Source organism: Dipodomys merriami, unplaced genomic scaffold (genome assembly GCF_024711535.1).
Source record: "Dipodomys merriami isolate MVZ:Mamm:240054 unplaced genomic scaffold, mDipMer1.0.p SCAF_20, whole genome shotgun sequence".
In the NCBI taxonomy this organism is placed as follows: domain Eukaryota; kingdom Metazoa; phylum Chordata; class Mammalia; order Rodentia; family Heteromyidae; genus Dipodomys; species Dipodomys merriami.
Window position 1 is genome coordinate 29296100 of NW_027203382.1, and position 25634 is coordinate 29321733.

At 40.4% G+C, this 25634-nt stretch overlaps 1 protein-coding gene across 3 annotated transcripts in view; it reads left to right on the forward strand.

Moving 5' to 3' along the window:
- Window positions 1-25634, forward strand: part of Arhgef28 (Rho guanine nucleotide exchange factor 28) — a 274202-nt gene that overhangs the window by 108136 nt on the left and 140432 nt on the right. For all 3 annotated transcript variants that reach the window (XM_070031346.1, XM_070031344.1, XM_070031345.1), the window contains exons 4-7: window positions 738-1031; window positions 10719-10902; window positions 14102-14282; window positions 17865-17934. In XM_070031346.1, the coding sequence (XP_069887447.1) occupies window positions 738-1031; window positions 10719-10902; window positions 14102-14282; window positions 17865-17934 (729 nt within the window). The remainder of the gene's footprint in view (window positions 1-737; window positions 1032-10718; window positions 10903-14101; window positions 14283-17864; window positions 17935-25634) is intronic.

A 25634-nucleotide genomic window follows, 5' to 3' on the forward strand; every position in this document is an offset into this window, starting at 1 on the left:
TAAAGGTGATAAGGGAGCAGGATTAGCTGACCAGCTACACCAGAGACACCAAGAGAACAGCAATGAGGCAGGAAGTGAGTGTCAAAAGCACTGAGCAACATAGTTGTGGATTTCTGTTGAGTATGTTTATACAAATGTTTGTGCATATGTGTATGAATATATATGCATCTATATATGTATATACATATAGATGGATATATAGTTCCTATTTAATACTCTTTTACCCACCTCAGCCCATTTTCAAAGTAATTTTCTGGGCTGTCTTATGAAACTATTGTCTGAATAAATAGGGAAGATATATATGACTCAGAAGGAAATAGAAAAGAGCCAAGGCTTTTAAAATGACAGAGTGGACCTGGAGCAGTGCTTTAAATTCTGGAAGAAAATATTTGAACACATGTTTCGGTATCTACTAAATAAATATGATATTAAATTAATGACAGATTTTAAAAAATAACAGTGGAGTCTAGGAGTGGGAGAGAAGTAAAATGTGAGACTATATGGCAAATCACTGCCTTGTGGTGAGGATTGTCTAAAACTCGGGAGACACTGAAAGATGGTATCAGTTTTTACTTGGTCCATAGGCAAGGCAGCATGCATGGAGTGGTGGACTTGTCTACTTTCCTCTCCTCTAGGAGAGTGCTGTCTACCCAAGGGCTTCTCAGAGCTAGCTTAGAGATCACCATCCTTTGCTGTCTATAGTCTTGGGCTGACCTGTTCACTCTCTTGTCATCCAGGCCACCAGCTTCAGGAGACAGTGATGGTGTCTGTATGCCTCTGCTCAGAAGGTTACTCTCCAGTGACCATGGACTCTGGCTCCGTGACCTACGTGGACAACATGGCCTGCAGGCTGGCTCGTTTGCTGGTTACCCAGGCGGACCGCCTCACAGCCTGTAGCCACCAGACCTTGCTCACCCCGTTTGCCCTGTCTGTGGGAGCACTGCCTGTGCTGGATGAGGAGCTTGTGCTGGCTCTGACCCAAATGGAGCTGCCTCGGGGGTGGACTGTCTTGGGAAATTCTTCACTGGAAGGTGGGTCTGCATGAGAAAACTCTGACCTATGCTCTGTATGTCAAGTTCAGACAATTTGTTGCCTGCTTCTCTGGGTGGGTTTTCCTGCCTACCTTTTTACTGAGCCTTGCTCTGATTTGGATGTTTTGCTTGAGGTCCTCAACCACTTGTCTGGGCTGGTTGATTCTGTTCTGCCCAGGGAAGTGTGGGGAGATGGAGGTGAAGGCTTTGTCCCAAGTGTGAGGGGGTGCTGCTGCTTTAGGATGGGCTCTTGAGCTGGACGTTTGGGGCTATACCTCTTCTTCCCCAGCTCTACTTCCATTTCTTCTTTCTTCCTCTTCTTTTAAAGGAAATGTGAACGTGGCCATGGGAAAAAATGTAACCAATGAACTAGCATTATTAAAAATATCAGTGTCACCAAGAGCATTTGTATTATATTAGTCTTTTTAAAAAATGACTTTACAGCTGGGCACTGGTGGCTCATGCCTTGTAATCATAGCTAGTCAGGAGGATCTCAATCTAAGGATCATGGTTCAAGGCTAGCCGTCCGGAAAGTCTGTGAGGCTTTTATCTTTAATGTACTACTATAGCCAGAAGTGGGGCTATGGCTCAAGTGACACAGCTACCTTGAGCAAAAGAGATCAGGCACAGCACCCAGGCCCTGAGTTCAAACCCCAGGCCCAGCACATAACCGTGTGTGCACGTACACACACATAATTGCATTTATTTAAGGGGTAGTCATAATTCCTTATGTATATACAATTCATAATGATCAAATCAGAGTAATTAGCATTTCTGTTTTCTTAGTCACTTATAATTTCTGTATATTATTTTTACACTAACTTTTGGAGTTGTTAATGGCAGAATGAATGTTTAATACCAACCATTTGGAATGTGTGTGTGAACAGAGCTTTAGATGCTGTACTAGGCCCATGTGAGGCATGAATCTAAACTGTTCAACACATGCTTCTTATGGTGATTACAGCTTATACAATTTTATGTTAAATACAGCTGTTGTTTTCACTGAACACAATATGTATTGTTGCTATTTTTCTGTATTGGTCTCATGGCCTTAGCTTTGTGGCTAGACAATGTTTAATAGTTTTCACTTCCTGATAAGTTCTGGTTATGGCTTAAAGGTTGGCTTAAATTTGATCATGGGTAAGATTAAATTCACTGTTGTAGGTTAAAAGGTATATATCTTTGTAAATACGATTACAGAGCCATTAACCACAATGAAAGAGAATATTCATTTCATTCATTTAATCAAAATTATACTAAAATTCCCCTGGGTATGTTTATATTTTATTAAAACCTTGTCCAGAAAAGTTACGAGTGCTGTCCAGCTCTGAGACATAGTTGAGTTTGTGTGGTAAGTGATTGATAGGTGTAAGGTATATTTGTTCTGATCACCATTGTCTCTGAAGACCTAGCCAATGGATATGATAGAGATAGGGTGATTGCCATAGTGATGCTTGAGGGTCTAAGGATACACTTTTCATAGCTCATGTATATATGCGTGTATGATGTATGTTATGTGATAAATGGCAGATGTTATGTGTTGATATGTAATTTGTGTTACATTTTCTGCTGCCTCAACTTACAACATAGCTTCTCTACAACATAATGGCAAGGAATAAGGTTAATACTCATGTTTCAAGCTAAATTTCACCCTAGCATTTATGACTACATCAGGAGATAACATTCAGCTCACCTTGTGTTTATGTTTCTTCATCTACCTTCCCATCCCTCTCTTGGGGAAGGACTTGTGAAGATGCTCAGATCAATTAGGCTGTGTTAGATTTCCCAGTGCACATGTATGCTGTAGTGGATGCATTTTGACTCATTATCTATCAAAGCAATTTGGTAGAGTACTGCTAATTTTGAACTATTTGAATTTTGAACTATTTGAACTAAATTTGAACTATTATGATTTTGAACTTTTTGTACTTACCTCTTAATTTAGGAGTTATAATCTGAACCATTCAGAATTTCTTACATGCAACGACATCTTTTGCTAGCACACATGTTTGTTAGTAAGTTTTCTTTGTCTTACAGGTCGATAAACCATAGTAATGAAATAAACTTACATTGTATTAGTCATAGTGGCATTAGTGGAAAAGTTTCTTAGTAATTTTTTCTTTTTAAAACTATATTTAAAGTATATTAAATTTTTTTTGTTGGTTGTGGGGCTTGAACCCTGGGCTTGAACTCTGTGTTCTTCAGCTCAAGGCCAGTACTCTACCGCTTTAGCCACAGGGCCACTTCCAGTATATTAAAATTTTTAAGGCAAAGTTTCATTCTATAGTCTAGGCTGTCCTTGAACACATAATCCTCCTGTCTTCAGCCTTATGAGTGATGAGATCACAGACATGCACCTATTTTAAATTTATTGTTAATTGATGCAGACAACTATAAAAATGCACATAAATAAGTGTAACATGCAATGTTTGGACATATGTAGGCATTAAATAATATTTAAGTCAGGTCAAACATCTTTTCCTTGAATGTTTATAATTTTTAATGGAAAAATTTCAAAATTATTTTTACCTTTTTGAAATGTACATTATTATCTATACCTACATTATTGTGTAATCAAACAGATTTTTTTCTTCTATCCAATGGTAATAGTAATCATTGGTCAATTTCCGTCTTCCTTTTTTTTTACTGCCCTTTGACAGCCATGTCTCTATTTCTGAGACTCTACATATGAGTGAGCTCATACAGTATTTGTCTTTCTGTGCCTGGCATATAATAATCTCCACTTCTGTTCATGATGCCATAAATGATGTATTCCAGTGAATCGATATATCACATTTTCTTTATCCATTCATCAATTGATAGATACATTAGGCATTGTGACTAATGTTGCAATGAATATGAGCATTCAGATGTCTCTTTGATATTGCCTTCATTTTCGTTGGATATACTGTATACCCAGATGTGGGATTGCTAGATCATATGGTGGTACTGTTTTTAATTTCTTAAGGAACTCCCATAGTGTCTAGTAATTATTTCTTTTAGTATTTATCTAAGAACTATTTAAAACCTTTACTCATTGTTCTTCTTAGAAACTCTTTGTTTTCTATTTATGATTTCTTTGGGTTACAGTATTATTGGCTGTTAGTTTTGATATGATAAAATCTTATCAGATTTGGTGTGATGAGTCTGCTTGAAATCTTACTGTGAAAATTTTCTGCATTACCTTGTATTTCATGATAAATATTTTTTCCCTGTTTAACTGTTGTGAGTTATCAGGAAAGTATGCAGTCCTGGGAAAGGCCAGAGTCTGAACAGAAAACTGTCCTATAAATCAAGCTTCCTTTTGTCCTGAGCTGAGAGTCATAATGCAACATAATTCATTATAGGTTTGCAGGAAGGAAATATTCCAGGTTTGATTTAACTTCAGTCCATCCACAAAACTGGATTTCTGTCTTGTAAAATTCAACCCATTCCTTCTGTGAATAAAAGCTTTTGTGTGATTTCAGTACCACTCATTTGCAGCACAACATTGATTTGGAATGTAATTATCAAATACAGTTTTACTACTGAACTTTTTAGTTTTCAGTTTTCTGTCTGATAATGTTTGGTACACAAACACAATCTCTTAGATATTGGCATAATGTGGACAACTAGGTTCACTAAGGATGAAATATTCTGATATTTTATGGGTTGATAATCAGATGAAGTTGGGTTGAAAGCTTTTAATTCCTGCTCAAGCAAATGACTTCCCTGTGTTGGTGTTCTCTGGAGTCTGATATAGCCAGAGAGCAAGCTGGCCTTGCCAACGGGGGGGCTGCTGTGTGCAGAGAGAACCCAGGGGGCTATCAGAGCTGTGGTATTACCCAATCAACCTAGAAACTTTTCTCCCAGCCCCAGGAGAACTGCAGCTCATTGTGGCATTGTTTTTAACTGAGTGAAGAAAAGCCCACTCCTTTTGTTTTTTGAATATTTCTACATATATTTATATTTAAAAACGCGATTTTCTAACACATTTATAAGATTATTTCGTTGTTGCTTTGTATGTTCCTTCCCCACAGTATAACCCCTGCTTTCACTGTATTTGATGTTGGTATAATTTGTGGAGGGGAAGGGAAAAAACAAATGGTTTAAATAGGGGTACAGGTGGACCCATTGCAACAATGAGATGTACAAGTCGTTATGTCAAAAATGAACTTTACAACTTTGGTAGGAGGGGGAAGGAGGGTTGGGTGGGGGAGTGGGGGAAGGATGGGATGGGAAGGGGAAACAAAGGTGGAGGCTACAATGCTTGATAAGAAATGTACTCATTATCTTGCCCATGTAATTGTTACCCCTCTGTACGGTATTTTCACAATTAAAAAAAAAGCATGTATAGCCAATTGAATGATTCAAATGTTTTCTATGTATATATATTTTTATTGTGAAAATACCATACAGAGGGGTTACAATTACATGAGCAAGGTAATGAGTAATTTCTTATCAAGCATTGTTGCCTCCTCCTTTGTTTCCCCTTCCCATCCCTTCCTATCTCCTCCCTCTCCCCCCCACACTCCCCCCCTACCAAAGTTGTAAAGTTCATTTTTTGATGTTAACATCATTGTTGCAATAGTTCCACCTGTATCCCTATTTAAACAATTGTTTTTTTCCCTTCCCCTCCACAAATTATACCAACACCAAATGCAGTGAAAACAGGGGTTATACTGTGGGGGAGGGACATAAAAAGCAACATAGAAATCACCTTATAAATATGTTAGAAAAAATAGCAAGAAAGAAAAACAAATTGAGGCCTTATCTTGGGGTTCATTTCGCCTAACATCAACTTGTCTGACCGTTTCTGCTTGTCTCAGATATATACTAGTTACTGCAAATAAGGGAAACCATGGGACCTATGTTACTTTGGCCCTGGCTTACTTCACTTAATATAATTCTTTCCAAGTCTTTCCATTTCCTAACAAATGGGGCAATGCTATTCTTTCTGATGGAGACACAGAATATATATATATCACATTTTCTCGATCCATTCATCTACTGAGGGGTATCTGGTTTGGCTCCATATCTTAGCTATGGTAAATAATGCTGCAATAAACATAGTTGTGCTGCAAGCTTTAGTATGGTCTTGTTGTGATCATTTGGGTAAATGCCCAAAAGTGGGATTGCTGGGTCATAGGGGAGCTCTATGTGGAGTCTTTTGAGAAACCTCCATACTACTTTCCAAAGTGGTTGAACAAATTTACACTCCCACCAACAATGCAGTAGGGCTCCCTTCTGTCCACATCCCCTCCAGCATCTGTTGTTATTAGAGTTCTTGATTATAGCCACTCTAACTGGGGTGAGGTGGTATCTCAATGTTGTTTTGATTTGTATTTCTTTTGTGGCTAGGGAGGTTGAGCATTTCTTCATGTGTCTATTGGCCATCCTGTCCTGCCAGGAGTGATTCAAAATTTCATTTTCCAGAGTAAATTATCTAGCTACTCAGAAGGCTGAGATCTAAGGACTGTGGTTCAAAGCCAGGCTGGGCAGGAAAGTCTGTGAGATTCTTATCTCCAATTAATCACCAAAAAGCTGGAAATAGATCTGTGGATCAGTGATAGAGTGCTAAGGGACTACACTGAGGACCCAAGTTCAAGTTCTAGGAGCGGTGTGCATGTGTACCCATGTGTGGGTGCATGCGCGTGCGCGCGCACACACACACACAAATATTATAAATAACACATTAGATAAAGCTCCAGTGTTGTGAGATTTAACAGTTGAATGCATTTGTCTGATCTTTTAAATATAAAAATTATAATAAACCTGCAGTAAATAGGCAGGTGGTTTGTTGGAAAGCAGTTTTTCTTCTGGTTATAATTTAAAAACATGATTGAAAGGAACTAGCTGTCAGCCTAGGTCACAATATAATTGCTTCAGTGCAATACACCAGATGTTCTGTCAAGACAAACACTGCGATCCTGTGCCTTGGACAGCAGGTGGCCATTCATTAGGTATTTTAAACTGTACACCCGTCAATTTTCTGGTCTGCCCCTATACCACAGGTAAGCTGTTCTCAGACATTCTCACTGTTAACCCTCTAGAGGCCCTGTGCTGTTTGGGAGACAAATGAAAATGCAGTGCAGTTACACTGCATTATTGACAAACAGAAAATGTGTGTACTTATCATGCTTTGTCAATGTCATTCTCAAATCTATGATAGTAGTCTCACTTCAAGCCCAGGAAGAAACTGATCTTCTAGTCTTCTCTTCTATAAACCTCCCCTCTACCCCCAGAGTGATACATTTGTTATAACTGGATTTAAACTGACAAGTTCATTTTTCATTCCTCCAACTTGGATTTTCTGCAAATTAAATGGCATTTCATTACAATGGTTCTAAATATAGACTGACTAGAAACACAACATAAAACAAAATAAATTTTTGGTTGTTTTTTTGTGGCACTGTTTGCTAGACTCAGCAAGTGCTCTACCACTTGATCTGCACTCTTGTTCCTCAAACCACTCCTTTAGGAACCATCAAACTGCTGGGTCTTCCCTGCTGTGGCTCTCTGGTAGTCAAGAATTCTCTTGGGTGTTCACTTTTTTTTTTTTTTTTTTTGCCAGTCCTGGGGCTTGAACTCAGAGGCTGAGCACTGTCCTTAGCTTCTTTTGCTCAAGGCTAGCACTCTACCACTTGAGCCACAGTGTCCCTTTCCAGCCTTAATCTGTTTATGTGATACTAGGAATCAAACCCAGGGCTTCATGTATGCTAGGCAAGCACTTTACCACTAAGCCACATTCCTATATCGAAACTTTTTTTTTTTTAACGTACATCGTTATCACCATTAAATCAAGACAGAGTTGGCTCCTCTTAGGGACTGGATCTCTTTTGCAAGGCAAGTGCTCTACCACTGAGCCATCTTCCCAGCCCTGGATCTCTTTTGAACACTCCTTGTTTGCTAGGCTATGAGGCTGATGCTCTGTGGAGTGAGGAGAACTTGAACTTGAACTTGAATTTCCTTCTTGTCTGGGCTTTTGTTGGGCTATAATGGGAGTGGTTTATTGAATAACATAGTCTGTTAAGCTCTTACTGTGTCTGACTGATTATGTTCTCAGGGAACTGAGACTAATAGGATAGGTCTAAAAAGCTTTGCTGGTAGAAGAAACAGTACCTCCTGCACTCCCTCTATTGGTCAGTTGAACACAGTCTATGGTGCCCCAGTTTTAGTGGTGTTGAAGGCATTCAGCAGTACAGTTAGTAGCACCATCATGTTTGCCTTTACCAATGCTATTATATTGAAAAAGAACACTAAGGGTGTAAAGGCTCCCATTTGATTTTCTTGGAAGAAAATTGCAGTGTGTTCAACCACATGATATTTCTCGTCAATTCAAGTTGGGATCTATGACTTAGAAATTCCATCCTAGTGGGGACAAGATTGGAATTCATTGAGAATTTGACATTTGGTTTACTAAAGGCCTTTTATCTGAGGCTGACAGCAGTGGTGGCTTCAGTTGGCAAAGGCAGAAGGGAGAAGAGCCTGGTTAGGATTGGGTGAGGATCATGCTATAGTTTAGAATTGGATTGAGGCCCTTTATATATTGTCTGTTATGGTTCCTACTAAAGAGTCCCTGAGTCTTAAGGGAAATTCCTGAGATGAACAGCCAGTCACCTGCCTGGGTAAGAGTCCCTAGGTATAGGGAAGTTATGCTGATGAAGGCAACAGAATTGTAAAATTGTGGCCTCATGGACTGTAAGTTTGTGTGGGGAAAAGATATTTTTGTCTTTGGTGTCTTGGTACGTGTCTGAATACATAGTTTACATAGTTTCTCTTCTCAGGATTTTACTCAAGAGATATTGGAGGCAGACTAAGAATGATAGGTGCTTCATATAGCAGGACAGCCAAATACTAATAGCTAACTTTTAAAAAGATTTTATTAGCATATGTTAGTTGTACTTGGGGAATTTGTGACATATCTATACATCATAGAACATATCCTGACCAAACTTACTCCTTTATCACGCTCCTTCATCAATCTTCCTTGCTTCGGAAAGCAATTTTTCCAGGCCTCCTTGTTCTATTTTCATACTTGCCCGTAAAGTACATCAACCCTCTTCACCCTGTCTGTTGCTCCACATCCCCTGCTGATACTTAACCTCTAACAGGGGCAGTTTTTCTTTCCTAACAGGGAGCTTTCCTAGGTGCTCACCAGAAAAGAACTATTGGTCATTCACTAACTTATTAATTCAGCTAATAAGCAAACATTGACAGAGGGCATATGTCATGTGGCAGGCACTGTGCTAACACACAGGTTACCACAGGGTAGAAGACAAGGGCCTGTCTTCTTGAGTCTTTCATTGCATGCATATGATATGGCCGTGTCTGACTCAGGTTGCAAAAACATGCAAGTACACTACCTGTATTATGTAGGACTCAGATTTCCATTGCATTCTCATTGCAGCAGATCATACATACTGGGATTTTCAAGTTCAGTTGTTAAAATGAGGCTTATTTTTAAAGTGTGCCAAAGCCTATGGAGTTAATATTTGTTTATTTAGATTGAATCTTGCTACATTGCCCAGGCTGGTCTCAAATTCTTGTGTTTCTCCAGCATCAGCTGGAGTGCTAGAACCATTCATATGTCTCTACATTTAGTTTCAGCCTAGCTTTTTCATTATAGACAAATTTTTTCTTTTTCTTTTTTTTCTTTTTTTTGGGTCCGGTCGTGGGGCCTAAACTCTGGGCCTGGGCGTTGTCCCTCAGCTCTTCAGCTCAAGGCTAGCGCTCTACCACTTGAGCCACAGCGCCACTTCTGGCTTTTTTCTTTTTGCTTATGTGGTGCTGAGGAATCGAACCCAGGGCCTCAGGCATGCAAGACAAGCGCTCTACCACTGAGCCACCTTCCCAGCCCCACAAATTTTTTCTTTTACATATTTACACAATGTCTTTCATGGATCAGCACTGGGCTATTATGGTAGGAATACAGATGAACAAATTCTTTACTAATTAGGTAATTTGAATAAACACAAATAATTGAGATTTTAACAGCTAGTTACAGTTCAACTCCATGAGTACTTTGTAGCTGGATGTTCTGCTAGGTGTTAGGAATAAACAGTCTTCTAGAATCTGCCAGCCAGTACAATAATACAGTCAGGAACTCACACGATACAGAACAGCAAACACCACAGTGGAAATGAAGACACAGTAATCAAGAGTCCTCTGTCTAAGGGCATTGACTAGAGCCAAGGCCTAGCTTGTGGCAAAGCATTGGAATGATTTTATAATACTGAAATAATCTCAGGGATCTATCAGATGACAACGTACTGCTGGGGAGGTTTGAGGAAGCATGTAGTCTTGAGTTTTCTGGATAGAGAAAACTGCTATGTCTAGTAAGTTACACGAATGAAGACATCAGAAGTGTAAAACTATGGTAATGTGGCTTGTGTTTAAGTGTATAAATAAGCTTTTATGACCTTCTTGCACATTTTCTGACAGGTGATGGCAATGTTTAGCATAGCAGATGGAAAGAATATGGCATTGGGGATGAGCAGACCTGGTTCTAGCATTTTCTGGCTCTTTGATCTTGGATAAAATCTCTAGACCTCTCTATATTTAGTGGAAAGTGCTTGAATTAGATGCTTTTGGTTCCTTCCAGGGTTGACATTTATAATAGGCCTAAATACATTGTCTCTGATAAAATGTGTGAAATAAGCTTCTTACATGGGGGAACTAACAGCATTTTTTCCCCTTTTCCTTCAGTGTCTCTACCCAGAGAGACTCTTCTACACCTGGCTGTGAGATGGGGCCTGACCAAGCTTTCCCGCTTCCTCTTGTGTCTCCCTGGGGGAGTACAAGCCTTGGCTTTACCCAATGAAGAAGGCGTCACACCAGTAGACTTAGCTTCACATGGTGGACATTCCATACTGGTGGAAGACATCACAAAGTGAGTTTTGCTTCTTCATAGTTTCTTTCTTCACTGGTTTCTTCAAACTTTGGTAAGCATTATGGAAAAATAGACATAAAGCATAACCTAACATTGGTTTATGTTTTTACTATTAGTTCTCATGTGTACAGTACAGATATGCATTTTATAGGGGAGAAACAGAGAGAAAATATCTCAAAAGATTCTACAGGGGAAGTCATGAAAAAAGAAATGGAGACATAATAACCTAACACTTTGAGGTTTCAACTTAAATGTCACTTTGTTACTTTTTTTTTATTTTTAAAGTTAGATTTATTTTATTATTTTTAAAACAATATTTGTACAAAGGGATTTCAATTCAAGATATCTACTTTTTTTTTTTTTTTTTGCCAGTCCTGGGGCTTGAACTCTGGGCCTGGCACTGTCTCTGAGCTTTTGTGCTCAAAGCTAGTACACTAAATAATATAAAGGAAATTAATTGTTAACTATAAATTTCTTTGTGTTGATGATATCAACACTTCCAATAACTAGCAAGTATCTTATTGGTTATTTACAATAGTTCAGATCAGTCATTATTCTTTTTTTAAGTGTTTTTTTTTTTTTTGGTCCTGTTGTGGGGCCTGAACTCTGGGCCTGGGCACTGTCCCTCAGCTCTTCAGCTTAAGGCTAGCGCTCTACCACTTGAACAACAGCGCCACTTCTGGCTTTTTTCTTTTTGCTTATGTGGTGCTGAGGAATCGAACCCAGGGCCTCAGGCTTGTAAGGCAAGCACTCTCCCACTGAGCCATCTTCCCAGCCCCTCTTTTTTTAATTTTTTTTTAAATTTAATTTTATTGTAAAGGTTCTGTACAGAGGGATTACAGTTACATAAGTCAGATATGAGTATGTTTCTTGTTGAATATTGTTACCCTCTCCCTTGTTTTTCTCTTACTTTCTCTTCCCCCTGATTCTACACCTTCCCTCCTGCCCCTACAGTTGTAAAGTTCATTTCCAACATAGTGTCCTGTGAGTATTGCTGTTGCATTGGTTCACCCTTTGTCTTTTGTCTCGACATTTTGTGATTCTACTTCCCTTCCTCAAATCAGATAGATGTATATATAAGACACAGGATACCAAAATAAAAAAAACAGTGAAAACAGGGATAAACCAAAGGAAAAAGAAAACTGAAAGAAAAAAAAGAAATAACTCCACACAGTACATTAAAATACAAAACAAAACAAAAATCAACAAAAAGAAAATCTCTTGTTTCCATATCTTGGAGTTAATTTTGAGTCATTATTCCTAACCTATAAAAGGAGGACTCATATATAATGATTTTCTTGTGTTACCATGTAGTATACCAAATATAAATGGAAAAATACATTGAAAACTACAGATTACTACATAAATGTTAACTATTGTTAGAGCATCGTTATATGATTATCTTCCATAATAGAGTATTTTTTTAAATTTGGTTCATGGAACTCATTGTAATTAATCTGATTCAATTAATTAGCAGTAAAATAGTAGGAATTAGTGCTTTCTCTCTATTTTTTTCTCATGTGATCAAACGACCATAAACCAAGGGGCACATCTGTTGAAATGGAATTTCCTTTTTCTTGGTTTAGCAGCACTCTTTCCCTTTGTTAATAGGAGTAAGGCAAGAATGTGTCCTTTGCCTTAGTCATTGTACATGGCTCAATATTCCATTGAGGTCTTGGAGGTGAAGTTCTTCATGGGCTGATAGCTATGCATCTCTTTCCTGTGTCCACAGCAGACGACATTGTGTTTTGAAAGTTTACATGTTTAAGACATCCACTCGTGGATAGTATTAAAAGTAGTCTGTAAGCTCAGTTCTCATCATATAGTGCAGCTTCCATATTGTAAATGCACAACAGTGGTCTACTGTTTGGCCTCTTTGCCCGTTTACCTTTGCAATTTTTTTTTTGTTGGAATAGGGACTTGTTTTCTGAAACTTTCTGAAGTTATTGTCAATAATTAGTATGAAAAGTTTGGGGATATTATCTGAGTGTTAGAGTACAAAGCACTCTTAAACACTCCAAGTAGTGGGGATAATATATATTCCAATTAAAGTACAGATGCTCCTTGGCTTATAATAGAAATGTCCTCAAGAGCCTGTTATAAGTTGAAAATATCCTAAGTTGAAAATGAATTTACCTTACCTGACCCACCAGGCACTGTAGCTTAGTAATATCATCCACAGTAAGGTACAATATCAATTGTTTACCTTTGTGATTCATAACTGATTAGGGACATGACTTACTGCCTTTCCCCAATATCAAGTGTTTTCTGTTGCTAACCTAGAAAATATAAAAATTCAAACTTTTTAGTATTATTTCCAAAGAATTCTTACAGTGTCTGCACCATTGTAAAGCTTAAACATGAGTAGTCAAACCAGTGTAACTTGCAGACTGCCTGTAGAGCAAGCAGTCATTAACCAAATGAGGTCATATAAAAGAGGAAAGAGGCACTTGGCTGCTTCTGTGAAGCAAGGAATTCAGAAACAATCTGTTGGGATGTGACAGCACACTGAACATCCACACTTTTCTCCTGAGGAATCTTTTCTGTTGCTTTGCACGATCTAAGAGGCCATCCAGAATATCATGATGCTACCCAGGAAGACTACATATAGCTCATAGATAGGCAATCATTCCTAGTCAAGACAGAATAGGAAAGAGGCGTACATTCAAAAATCTAGTTTGGGAATAGCATTCCTTTTTAATGAGTATATTCAAGGCCACATGATCAAATTTATGCACATTTTAGTTTGCATGAGAAAGCGATTTGTAACAGTGATGCTAGTGTGTTATGAATCTCTCACTTGTTTGTAACATCCTAGCCTCACAAGGCCCCTAGAGATCATGTCTGTTTTCCACTGCAATCACCCAATAAACCCTTGGCAGCCTGCTAATTTGTTCTACATGTGCTCCATTAAAGGGAGAGGTGTCTCTTCTGGTTAAAAGGAGAATGAAATATGGAGGTAAATTTACATATTTAAAAGTCAGTACTGCTTCATTATTTATCGCTTTTAAAGTATGTAGATATGTACTCTAGGAGGGAAAGAAAGATGGTGTTAGGATCTGTTTACATAGCTAAAGCATTTGTGGCTTCCAGGTGACTTTCGAGGGACCATTTTGCCATTTGGGTTTTCAACAGGAGGGAAGGAAAGAACTGGAATTTTTGAGTTGGTGTGTGTGGATTTTCACTTGTGTTGTTTTAGTTTTCAGGGCAAGTGTTCCCCAGGCTTCTCCCGGCTGTGGCTCAGTGAAGACGCCTCCCTGCAGTTCATCCACTCATCACAAATGCTCACTCTCACCCTGAACCACACAGCCGAGCATTTGCTGGAGGCAGATATTAAGCTCTTCCGGAAATACTTTTGGGACAGAGGCTCTCTTGTCAAGGTTTGTGCCCAATTACTCCAGCATACAATAATGCACTGCTCCTTTAGAGAATGCAGGCATCAATTTGGAGAGTAATTTTTGTGTGTGGGGGGAGTAGGGGAAGGGTTGTACATTTTTTTTTCCTAATGAAAGCTTGGGGAACATGGAATTACAAATTGTTTAGATCCATGAAGACTATGATATATTTTGGCAGCAGGGCAAGTGTGGTTTGTAAATTCTTATTTCCTTTATGTTTCTGAGCCAGCCCTGGTCAGGTTTTGTTGTCACTGTTGTTTTTGAGACAATCCTCCTGCCTCTGCTTCTCAAGTGCTAGGACTCCAGACCTGCACCACGACACTCAGCTGCCCACAGTTAGGTTTTAATATTCTAATATTATTAGTTTCCTCTGTATTTATTGACTGTATTATAATTCTTATCTAAAGCAGTACATTTAGGGCTATTTTATATGTATAAAATCTGCTCTTGGGCTTTCTTTACTTTTTTTTTTCTTTTTTTGGTTTTCTCTTTCTCTCTCTTCCTTGCTCTCTTTCTCTCTTTCTATCTTTTTTTTCTTTTGGCAAGTCCTGGAGCACATATAGAAGCAAAAATGATGATAAATGACAGTGTCCATTTTCTAAGCTGACCTTTGCACCTATTCCAAAGTCTGTACAGCCACAAAACTTGTGTCTTCCTGCTGATGTGCCTGAGAACCCAACATCTGGACAGTGAGTCCACGTCCACTTAACTGCCCAAGCCCTACATAATAAGAGGATTTGTTGTTGGTGTGTGTGTGTGTGTGTGTGTGTGTGTGTGTGCTCCACCACTGAGCCACATTCCCAGCCCTCTTATGGATTAGGTATATTAAAATTTTGTTCCCATGTCCAGATAGAAACAGGTTAAAAACTTAGTCCTTTGCTAAAGAGGTTTACAGCTCTCACCAAGGCTCCTATGCCAGACCTGAGGATTATCAACACGTGTCCATCTTAGGGTTAAGTCTCATACTAATTATTATTATTACTTATGATTATTACTTAGACTCTGAAAAAAATATTAAGACTATGGATATATTTTAATTAGTATTAAGAAAATTCAACCAGGCTTATGCTCATAATTCTAGCTACTCAGGAGGCTGAAATATGAGTATTATGATTCAAAGCCAGTTAGGACAGGAAAGTCTGTGAGACTCTTATCTCCAATTAAGCACCCCCAAAAAATCCAGAGATGGAGCTGTAGCTCAAGTGGTAGAGCATGGGCCTTGAGCAAAAAAGCTCAGGAACAGCATCAAGGCTCTGAGTCCAAGCCCCAGGACTGGTGTGTGTGTACATGAGCGCGCACGCGCACACACACACACACACACACCACACACACACACACACACACACACACACACACACACACACACACCAACAACAAATCCTCTTATTATGTAGGGCTTGGGCAGTTAAGTGGACGTGGACTCACTGTCCAGATGTTGGGTTCTCAGGCACATCAGCAGGAAGACACAAGTTTTGTGGCTGTACAGACTTTGGAATAGGTGCAAAGGTCAGCTTAGAAAATGGACACTGTCATTTATCATCATTTTTGCTTCTATATGTTGTTGTGTTTGTGTCATATAATTTAGCTAAAAATTTAGCTCACAGAGACAAGCTCAGTCTTAGGCCTGGCACTGCTTAGTTATCTACAGCAACAGTGCAGCCTTGCTGCAGAACCCTGAGCTTGCTCACATACACCAGAACTGCTCACCAGCCCCCTTCAGCAACACCGGGTCAGAACTGTAAACTGTCTCTATATTTTAGCAGTGGTGACATGACAATTCATCATAAACGCTAAATGAATATGTCAGATTGGCAACACACAATCATACTATAAAGACAGATACTAAGTAATTTTTAAAAATGGATTTTTTCTTCTTTTCCTTCCTTCCCTCTTCCTTTCATCCCTTCTCCTTCTCCCTCCCTCTCTTCCTGTTTCCCTCCCTCTCTTTCTTCTTCCCACTTTCCTTTCCTCCTTCTCTCTCTCCCTCTCTCCCTTTCTCTCTTCCTTCCTTTTTTCTTTTTTCTCTTTCTTTTCTTCCCTTCCCCTTCCCTCCCTTCCCCTCCCCTCCTTTCCCCTTCCCTTCCCTCCCTTCCATTGAACCAGGTCTCTCACAAAATACTACTAAACTATACCACAAGCCACAATAAGCAAACTTTTAGCTATTTTAGGACTGTATTCTCCCCTCTTCTTTTCTTTATTCATCTATCCCCTTCCCCCGAGTACCCATTTCCTGGTAATCATTTTATTGGGCTACAAGATATTGTTAAATTATTTAATCATAGCAGAAGCTTTCCTGTTAATCAGAATGTTGATAATTTAGCTTTTGAACTGAGCTAAAATTAGGCAACTAGGAAATTTAAATTTTCAAAAGTTGTAACCCGAATTACTTAATGATGAAAAAAATCTAGATTTTACTCCTCCCCCTTAGAAATATCAGCATTTTATTTCAGGTTTCTATTTTGTAATCAGAAACCAGCATCTTGATTGATGCCTTTTCCCCCCTCCTAGGTTTAGCCACTTTCTTCATTGAAGGGCAGGGAATTCAAGGTCAATACTGACCCCAAACAAATGTGGGGCAGGTGAATATCTGTATGGTGTCCACTCTTCCAGCCCCAGGTCGCCATGCTGACATCCTCTTGGTATCTTTAACTCCGGACCTGCTGTGTCTCCCCCCCCCCCCCCCCCGCAAATTATACAATCATATGGGGACCTAAGAGAGAGAGGAGGTGGGGAAACAGGTCCTGTAGAGAGCCTGGGGAGGTAGCATCCCAGGGCATGCATGATCAGGAACTTACCTATCACTTTGTGCTTGGGGAACTCATGTGTATTTTTATGTCCCTTTAGTTCTGATCTCTAGATGTCCTGAAATGAATGAGGCATGTGATCTATTAAAATTATTATTAATATTATTTCTGGTAGGATTCAAGGCTCCGTATCAATTGTGTGTTTACCTCTCCCTATACCTTTCCCCAACCCCATGTGGCCAAAGATTTATCCTAGAACAGGTACTGAAGCCATCTTGGGCTCTTTTAACATTTGGCACATCAACCTATAATTGTGATGGTCCTAACCCCTCATCTGGTCCTCCTATATATCCTTTTGTTTTAGGGTATGGATATAGGATGCTCTGGGTGGGTGAGCAGTCCATAAACAAGTGTTCTCAAGGATCTCTGTTCTCTTTCTGATTCATCTATCACATCTCTGAGAATCTTCTTGGTTGTGACCTGTAGAAAAGCCAGGGACTCATGGCAGTCTGGTCCAGTCTGGTCTTCTTCTTCTAGGTTTCTCCTGAACACTTTCCTTGTCATTGTGGGGGGATTGTACTAGCTATGTGTTTTCTTAGCATTTTCTTTTTTAATCTACCCCTTTTCTTCCCAGTCTTCTTAGCTGTGATATGAGAGAGACAGACAGACAGACAGACAGACAGACAGACAGAGAGCGAGAGAAAGAGAGGGAGAGAGGGAGAGAGAGAGAGGGAGTCATGTAGTGTTTCACTTACAGTGGAAACCTCAGAGGGTTTTCAGAGCTATTTGTTTGTTTATTTATTTATTCATGTCCCTTTCTTAGGCTCTTGAGCAAGAATCCCAGCCAGAAGAACCACCAACTATGCCCTCTGGAGCTGCAGAAACTGAAGAAGGTAAGAATGTACATTTTACATCCCAGGAACCCAGAACATGCAACACTAACCAGTCAGTCTGTCACAGTACATGGTGAAGCAAAGCAGGAACTGGAGTCTCAGAGCAAGATCTAGGGTTATGTGTCAAATAAAGATTTTAAGTCTTCTGACAGCATCAAATACTATTTACTGTCTGTTTCTCCCTTTCACTCAAGTAGCATTTCCTTAGTGCCATGTACTGGGTCTGGCCCAGGACCTGACTTTCCTAATCTTCTGAGCATTCTCCTAACACAAAGATTGTTCTCATTCCAAAGTTTAGTTTGTTCCTTAATTCCATCCTAATGTGTTATTCTTTTGCTGCTCATTCAATCATCATAAAGCTCTTTTTCTGTGTGGGGTGAGTAGGGTTTTAAAGAGGTACTTCAGAAGTTATAAAGATAGCTGGTCACCAGTGGCCCATGCCTGTAATCCTAGCTACTCAGGAGGTTGAGATATGAGGACTGTGGTTCACTCTCAGCTTGGACAGAAAAGATCATGAGACTCTTATCTCTAATTCAATTTTTTTTTCTGCTTATGTGGTCCTGAGGAATCGAACCCAGGGCCTCATGCATGCAAGGCAAGCGCTCTACCACTGAGCCACCTTCCCAGCCCCTCTAATTCAATTTTTAGTTCTAAATCACACAGACAGAAGGAGAGGAGTTAAGAGAGAGGGAGGAGGAAGGAGAGAGAGAGGGGGAGGGAAGGAGAGGGGGAGGGAAGGAGAGAGGGGGAAAGGAGAGAAGAAGGGAGAGAGGGAGATAGGGAGAGAGGGGGAGAGAGAGGGAGAGATCAGGAAGGTATATTTATTGTCAGGAGAGGTGGGCAGTCCTCCTGGCATTTAGAATTTGAGAGTACTGGTTGCTTGTGGGACTACTGGAAGGTCAACTACAGCTGACTCAAGACTGAATGTTCTACTCATGCTATGAGTTCACCCAGAGATAAGAGATGCACCACTGTTTCCCATATGATTGAGCTGACTAGTGGAGGTATCATCGTTCCTCATTTTTCTTTGCAGCTGGGCATACAGTCTTTGCAGCAATTCACACTTGTCTTTTTTCCCTAACAAGTAAGTCTGGCCTGTTAGTAAGTCTAGAAACAAACCTACTTTGCATTCTAGGAAGCACTCTTACCTCCATGTTTTGTAAATTCCTGGTTTTGTTTCTTTTGTTTTTGTTTTTGTCTGGAATGGATTCAGATATTCTCCCCTCCCCTCCCCCCCCCCTGCAATCAAGGAGTGACAAAAATCTAACAATATTATTTTATCTTTCATGTTATTAATTAGGGAAATAGCTTTCTGTGTTAAATTGAAAATATCTTGCTACCAGTTACTTTCCTTTTGCTCTCTATTTTTTGGGGGTTGTAGGAGGGAGACAAGGAGGGGTGTTCCTGAGGCTTGAACTTAGGACCTGGGCCTAAGTGTTGTCATTGAGCTGAAAGCTAGCACTCTACCACTTGAGCCACAGCTCCACTTTTTGCTTTTTGTTGGTGGTTGATTGAAGATCAGAGTCTCATGGACATTCCAGCCTGGTCTTGGTGTTGAACCATGATCCTCAGATCTGAGTCTCCTGAGTGGCTAGGATTACAGCTGTGATCCATTGGTGCCCAGCTTGCTCTATATTTTAACTTGGATTTAACAGTTTGAAATTATGTGTGATTATTTCTTTGGTAATTTCTTTCCTTTAGGTAAGATCAAGTATGAAATTATGTGTGAAGATACACACACACACACACACACACACACACACACACACACACACACATACCTGGGGAGGTAGAATTATTCATTACCTTAATTTGGGGATAATGAAAGCACATTAAAAAATCTTCATTAATGTAAAGGGACATAGGTTTAAGGGAGCTGAGACCCACCTTGCAGAACACTGAATGCAGAGGTCAGGAAGGAAGGATAAAACACAGCCCTTGTTCATAATGTTAACAGTCTATTCTGCTTTGAATAGGCAGCAGGGAATACTTGCTTTCTAGGTATTTGTCACGTGGTGCAAGCTTAGATTCTTTGCCCACATGTTGTTAAGAAGTGGTCTTGGAGTCGCTGGCAGCTTGCTGAGCATCTGGGGCAATCATATGCACTGTACCCTGGGGACATTGGGAGTCACCTTGCTGCTCTCTGCTGTATTGAGGGAGGCCTGGCTGCCCTACGTCCTTGCATATCTCTACCAGAAACTTCTTCCTGGTCTTGGGTCAGGGCCTAAGTACTTGGCCCACTTTTACTGTTGTAACTGTAACTGATCAGATTTCTCACTTCTACTTGGCTGATAAAAACAAAACAAAACAACAAAACAAAAAAATTTAGAGCTAAGTTTCTGGCTCCACAGTACCAAGTTCCCAAGGCACTGTGGAGTACATTTGTAGATCACTCTTATTTCTTATTCTACCCTTATGCTTTCCTAACTTATAGAAGATTCTGGTATCTTTCCTTGTTATAATTCTTTCAGACTAATTTAGAGCAAAATGAGGTTTAAATCAGTACTTGTATTTTTAAATTCTGTGCTTCAGGAGCTTATAGTGCAGGGTTGGGGCAGGAAAACAAATTTTCACAGCAGAGTATGCAAAAATCCTCTGGGAGATGTTTGGAAACTGCACTGTGAAATGCTACAGACTAGACAGCAGAAGGGCAAGGAAAGCTTCCTGTAGAGATGACCCTCAAGCTGTGAGGGAAGGGGCTTTCAGCCAGCGGAAACACATGCAAGGCAGAGTCCCCAGCCAGACGTTGCTGTGGGAGAAACGTAGGTCATTTTGCAGTCCTGGAATAAAAGTGTGTGTGCATGTGTACATGCGGTGCATCCACACATGCATACTAGGAATGTAGGCTTGAAAGCAGGCAGATTGTCAGGGCTTATACAACTCCACACAGGAAGCTATTTCTAATAATTAAATTGGATCTTTATTTTAGAGATGTCAGTACGATGGGAGTGTGGAGAGATTTGAGGGACTTTGTAAGAAGGCTGGGGACCAGCTTGGTGGGGGGGGGTATTGAAAGTAATGCAAGAAAGGTTCAGCGTCAGAGCAGTATAGGACAGAGTCCCACATCCCCTACCTCCAAATAATTAATGTGTGTATTTTATAGGGATTCTACACCATGTTTTATTTTTGTCTACCCTTGAAAGAATACTGATAACTACGTACTTTCCAGCAGAGGGCAGTATCCAATCAGAGTGAAAATAGCTGCTCTTGTCCATTCAGGAGTCCATGAGACTTATATGAAGAACAAAACATTGAGCATAAGAACATCTTTTTTTGTTTATTTTTGGTTGGTCCTAGGACTTAAACTCAGGCCCTGGGGGCTGTCTCTGAGTTTTTTCAAGGCCAGTGCTCTACCACTTTGAAATACAGCACCACTTTCAGATAGACTTTTCTGCCTGGTCAGGCTTTGAACCATTGTCGGGAGCCCTAAAGGGAGTCTCTCTGCATGATAAGCTTGACTATCTCGCTGGAACATCTCCAGGCTGTTTACTGAATCTGGTCTTTTCATCCTGCCCCAAACAAAGACCAGGTAGCTGCTATCGACCGCCTTTTCACACTGCCCTAAGCAAACATCCTGCAGGGGCTACGGCCAATGAAAAAGCTTCCTTATTCTACGCATATAAATACCCCTGTGTGAAAAATAAAAATTGGCAGCTTGATCAGAATCCTTGTCTTGCTGTCATTCTTCGTGTCTATTGTCCCTTCATTCCTTCTCTCTTAGGTTCATTGCCCTCGTTGAAGTCCTGCGGGTCGGGACAAACCATGATCCTCAAATCTCAGCTTCCTGAATAGCTAGTATTACAGGCATGAGCCACCAGTGTCCAGATGTTGAGCATCCTCCTTTATTTATTTTTTTAATGCTATCTGAGATCTATTAGAAGAATTTTTAATTGATTATGTTTTTCTGTTCCTTCTGGGACAATAGGTAGTAGTAGAGAGCCTAAGTTTGTGTGTATAGTCATCACAGGTTAAAGGAATGTAAGTAATGTAAACCTGGAGATTAATTTTGCTGTCTTTGTGAGTCTGGAAGTGATTTTATTAGTAGTATTCTGTGAACCAATTATGCTTTCATAAGTTCATGATTGTAATTGCACTCCTAGAATAATAGGAGGGTTATTTTGTCTATATTTTTTATTGTAAAAATACTGTACAGAGGGGTTACAGTTACATGATTATGGTAATGAGTACATTTCCTATCCAGCGTTGTTACTTCCTTTGTTAATAGGAGGCTTTTAAAAAAATTAACGGCTTCAAAGCCATCTTATTTTTCATATGTTTAGGTTAATAAGGTAGCCATTGGTATTTATGAATCCATAAACTGTTTACATCTTTTTCCTTGTCTTCTTGTGCTTATTTGGTATCTAGGATGTGTGTGTATGTGTGTGTGTGAGAGAGAGAGAGAGAGAGAGAGAGTGTGTCTTGGGGCTTGAACTCAGGGCCTGAGCACTTTTCTCTGGGCTTTTCAGAATCTTTTTTTTCTCAAGGCTAGCCCTCTGCCACTTGAGCTACACCTTTATTTCTGTTTTGTTTTGTTTTTAATGGTTAGAGATAATAGTCTCATGGACTTTTCTACATAGGCTGGCTTTCAACCACAATTCTCAGATTTCAGACTCCTGTGTAGCTAAAATCCACCAGTGTCCTGCTGGGGTGTGTGTGTGTGTGTGTGTGTGTGTGTGTGTGTGTGTGTGTGTGTGTGTGTGTGTGTGTGTGTGTGTGTGTGTGTGTGTGTGTGTGTGTGTGTGTGTGTGTGTGTGTGTGTGTGTGTGTGTGTGTGTGTGTGTGTGTGTGTGTGTGTGTGTGTGTGTGTGTGTGTGTGTGTGTGTGTGTGTGTGACACTAGGGCTTGCACTCAGAATCTGAGCACTGACCTTTAGCTTTTTTTGGGGGGGGGGTCCGGGGGTCCGGTCGTGGGACCTTTAGCTTTTTTTGGGGGGGGTCCGGTCGTGGGGCCTGAACTCTGGGCCTGGGCGCTGTCCCTCAGCTCTTCAGCTCAAGGCTAGCGTTCTACCACTTGAGCCACAGCGCCACTTCCGGCTTTTTTCTTTTTGCTTATGTGGTACTGAGGAATCGAACCCAGGGCCTCATGCATGCAAGGCAAGCGCTCTACCACTGAGCCATCTTCCCAGTGCCGACCTTTAGCTTTTTTGTTCAAGGCTGGCACTGTACTACTTAAGCCATAGCTCCTCTTTTGAGTATTTTGGTGATTAATTGGAGATGAGTCTGATAACTTTCCTGCCTGGACTAGCTCCAAACTGTGATCCTCAGATATTAGCCTCCTGAGTAGCTAGGCTTATAGGCATGAACCTATGATTTTCTAAAGAGTACTGTACATAACACTAGCTTTAGAAGATGTGAAAAATGAGGATACTTTGGAAAATGTGGTATATGAAACCTACATTGGAGATCTAAATGCATTTAGAGTTCCATAGTTTCTAGAAAATCAAGAAATGGCCTAGAAAACTCTATAACCCTATTTAATCTCATAGATCTCCAACTTAACTGATCACCAAAGAATCTTTTCTGTTTGGTTCACAACACCTCCTGCGAGTGATGTGTGAGGTCCCTTGCAGAATGTTGTGGTTCCTCATGTCTACTGTCCCTTCCTCCTTTCCACAGTTACCTGGCTTCTCAGCGTCTGTATGCACTGTATAGGGGGAAGGAGTCCAGGGAAGTGTTTTTCAAAGTATTCATAGTCATCTTGAATTATGTGAGACCATCCATGCCTCCAGTATGCCACTGCAGTTTTTGATGTTTCAGAAGCTAATGCTGTTTGGAGTCTACTGTTCAGGGAGCCAGTCAGGAATAATACAACACCAATCACCTCCATATGAATCCACTTTCCTTTTTATTCTTTTGTAAAAGTTAAAAGCAACCATATGTGTGATAATGCTGCTTCAACGTTTTTGTCACCTTTCACATTTTCATTAACAGAGAAAGCATGAGTGAGGATTAGAAAATCTGTTCTAGTCACAGAAGAGCATAGGCAAAAACATTTCCTTTGAGGCTAAGATGCATTTTTTTCCTTAGCAGTTCAAGCTGTGCTCCTGTGTGGAACGGCAGGAAAGACCAAGGATAGGTTTTTTTACCCATCCATTCTCTGAGTGGGGGGGGGAGGGAGGGAGGGAGAGAGAAAGAGAAAGTGTAGGGGGGTAGAGGGGGAGGAGATGGAGAGGGAGAGGGAGAACTTGTACTCCGGGTCTTGTGTGCTCACTCATAGCAGGTATTCTACCACTTAGGCCACACCCCAAGTTCCAACTTTTTGCTGGTTAATTGGAAATAAGAGTCTTATGAATTGGTCTGGCCAGGCTGGCTCCGAACCACAAGTCTTAGACCTTAGCCTTCCTGAGTAATGAAGATGATAGGTATGAACCACCAGTGTCCAGCCTACTTGCCCACTTTGTAGGAGGTGGCTATTTTGTATCACTTAGTGGGTATTCTACCATTTACACCATATTCCCAGAAATGAGTGTACAGAAATAATCAGAAATAGACAAAAGAGTCGGCCCTGTTCTTGAGTTTACTCTCATTTGTTCCTAAAGTCATTTGTGAGGATTTGTCTGTCCAGGTCCTGTATAGGCACTGAGCACACTGCTGCAAGCTGAACAACATAAGTATACTTGTGGAATGTACTTACTAGTGGTCGTGGAGAGAGACATTTCTGGGAATCTAAAATAAAATTTTCTCATTTTAGGCATGGGAAAGAGCAGAGAGGTTATAAACCTTGTCTAAAATGTCACAGCTTGACCAGACAATCAGTCTGCTTTCATTGGGTGAGAGGACTCAAGCCTAAAATCCTAGCTACTTGGGAGATGGAGTTCAAGGGATCATAGTTTGAGGCCCGCCTGGGCATAACAGTTCAGACTCTATCTCATGGCTGGGTGCAGTGGCCTGTCCTTTCTAGTGCACAGGAAGCACAAGTAGGAGGATCACAGCGGGCCTGGGAAGGGAGACACTACCTTGACAATAACCAAGACTAAAAGGTCTGGGCATGTGGCTAAAGTGGTAGACTACCTGCCAAGTGCTAGGACCTGAGGTTCAGTTCCCAATATAAAAAAAAAAGTGCATATAGCAGAGGATCTGTCTACTTAATGTCTCCACTGTTGGTCTAAAGTTTTCTCTGGCACATATGGTGATGGAAAACAACAACAACAACAATAATGTGAATATAAGAAGCATTGCCTGGAAATGAGCTTCATTCTCTCAAGCTCTTATAACTGAAAGATGTGTGATCCGACTGCACAGACTTGTCTCAATGACACATGTCTGCAACAAACAGACGGCTTTTCAGCTGACTTTTCAGCCTTATGCAAGTTATTTGTCCCTGTTTTATTGTGGAAAATGATAAAGTGGTGTTGGGATGGTGGAGGAAGCAAAAGTTTGGGTGTCCTTGGAGATGAGAAAATACAGATAAAACACCATCCCCCTATCAAAAGTGGTGGGTGCTTAGCACATGATGTCCAGCTCTGAGAGCAAGTACATGATAGGATTCTATAGGCAAAGGTTGTGTGTTCTGAGATGCCAGGACTGTTGGTGTCATGGTGTCTAGAGTGAGCAGTTTTGTTTGGAGTTTCTTTACATAGAAGGGTGGCATGCCATGTGTGCTCTGGTTTGTGAGACACACAAGGAGAGATGCATAGCACTTTCCTCTTATTTCCGTATTTCCTGTGAGACTATATTGGGAAAACAAGAGGGCTTTTATCC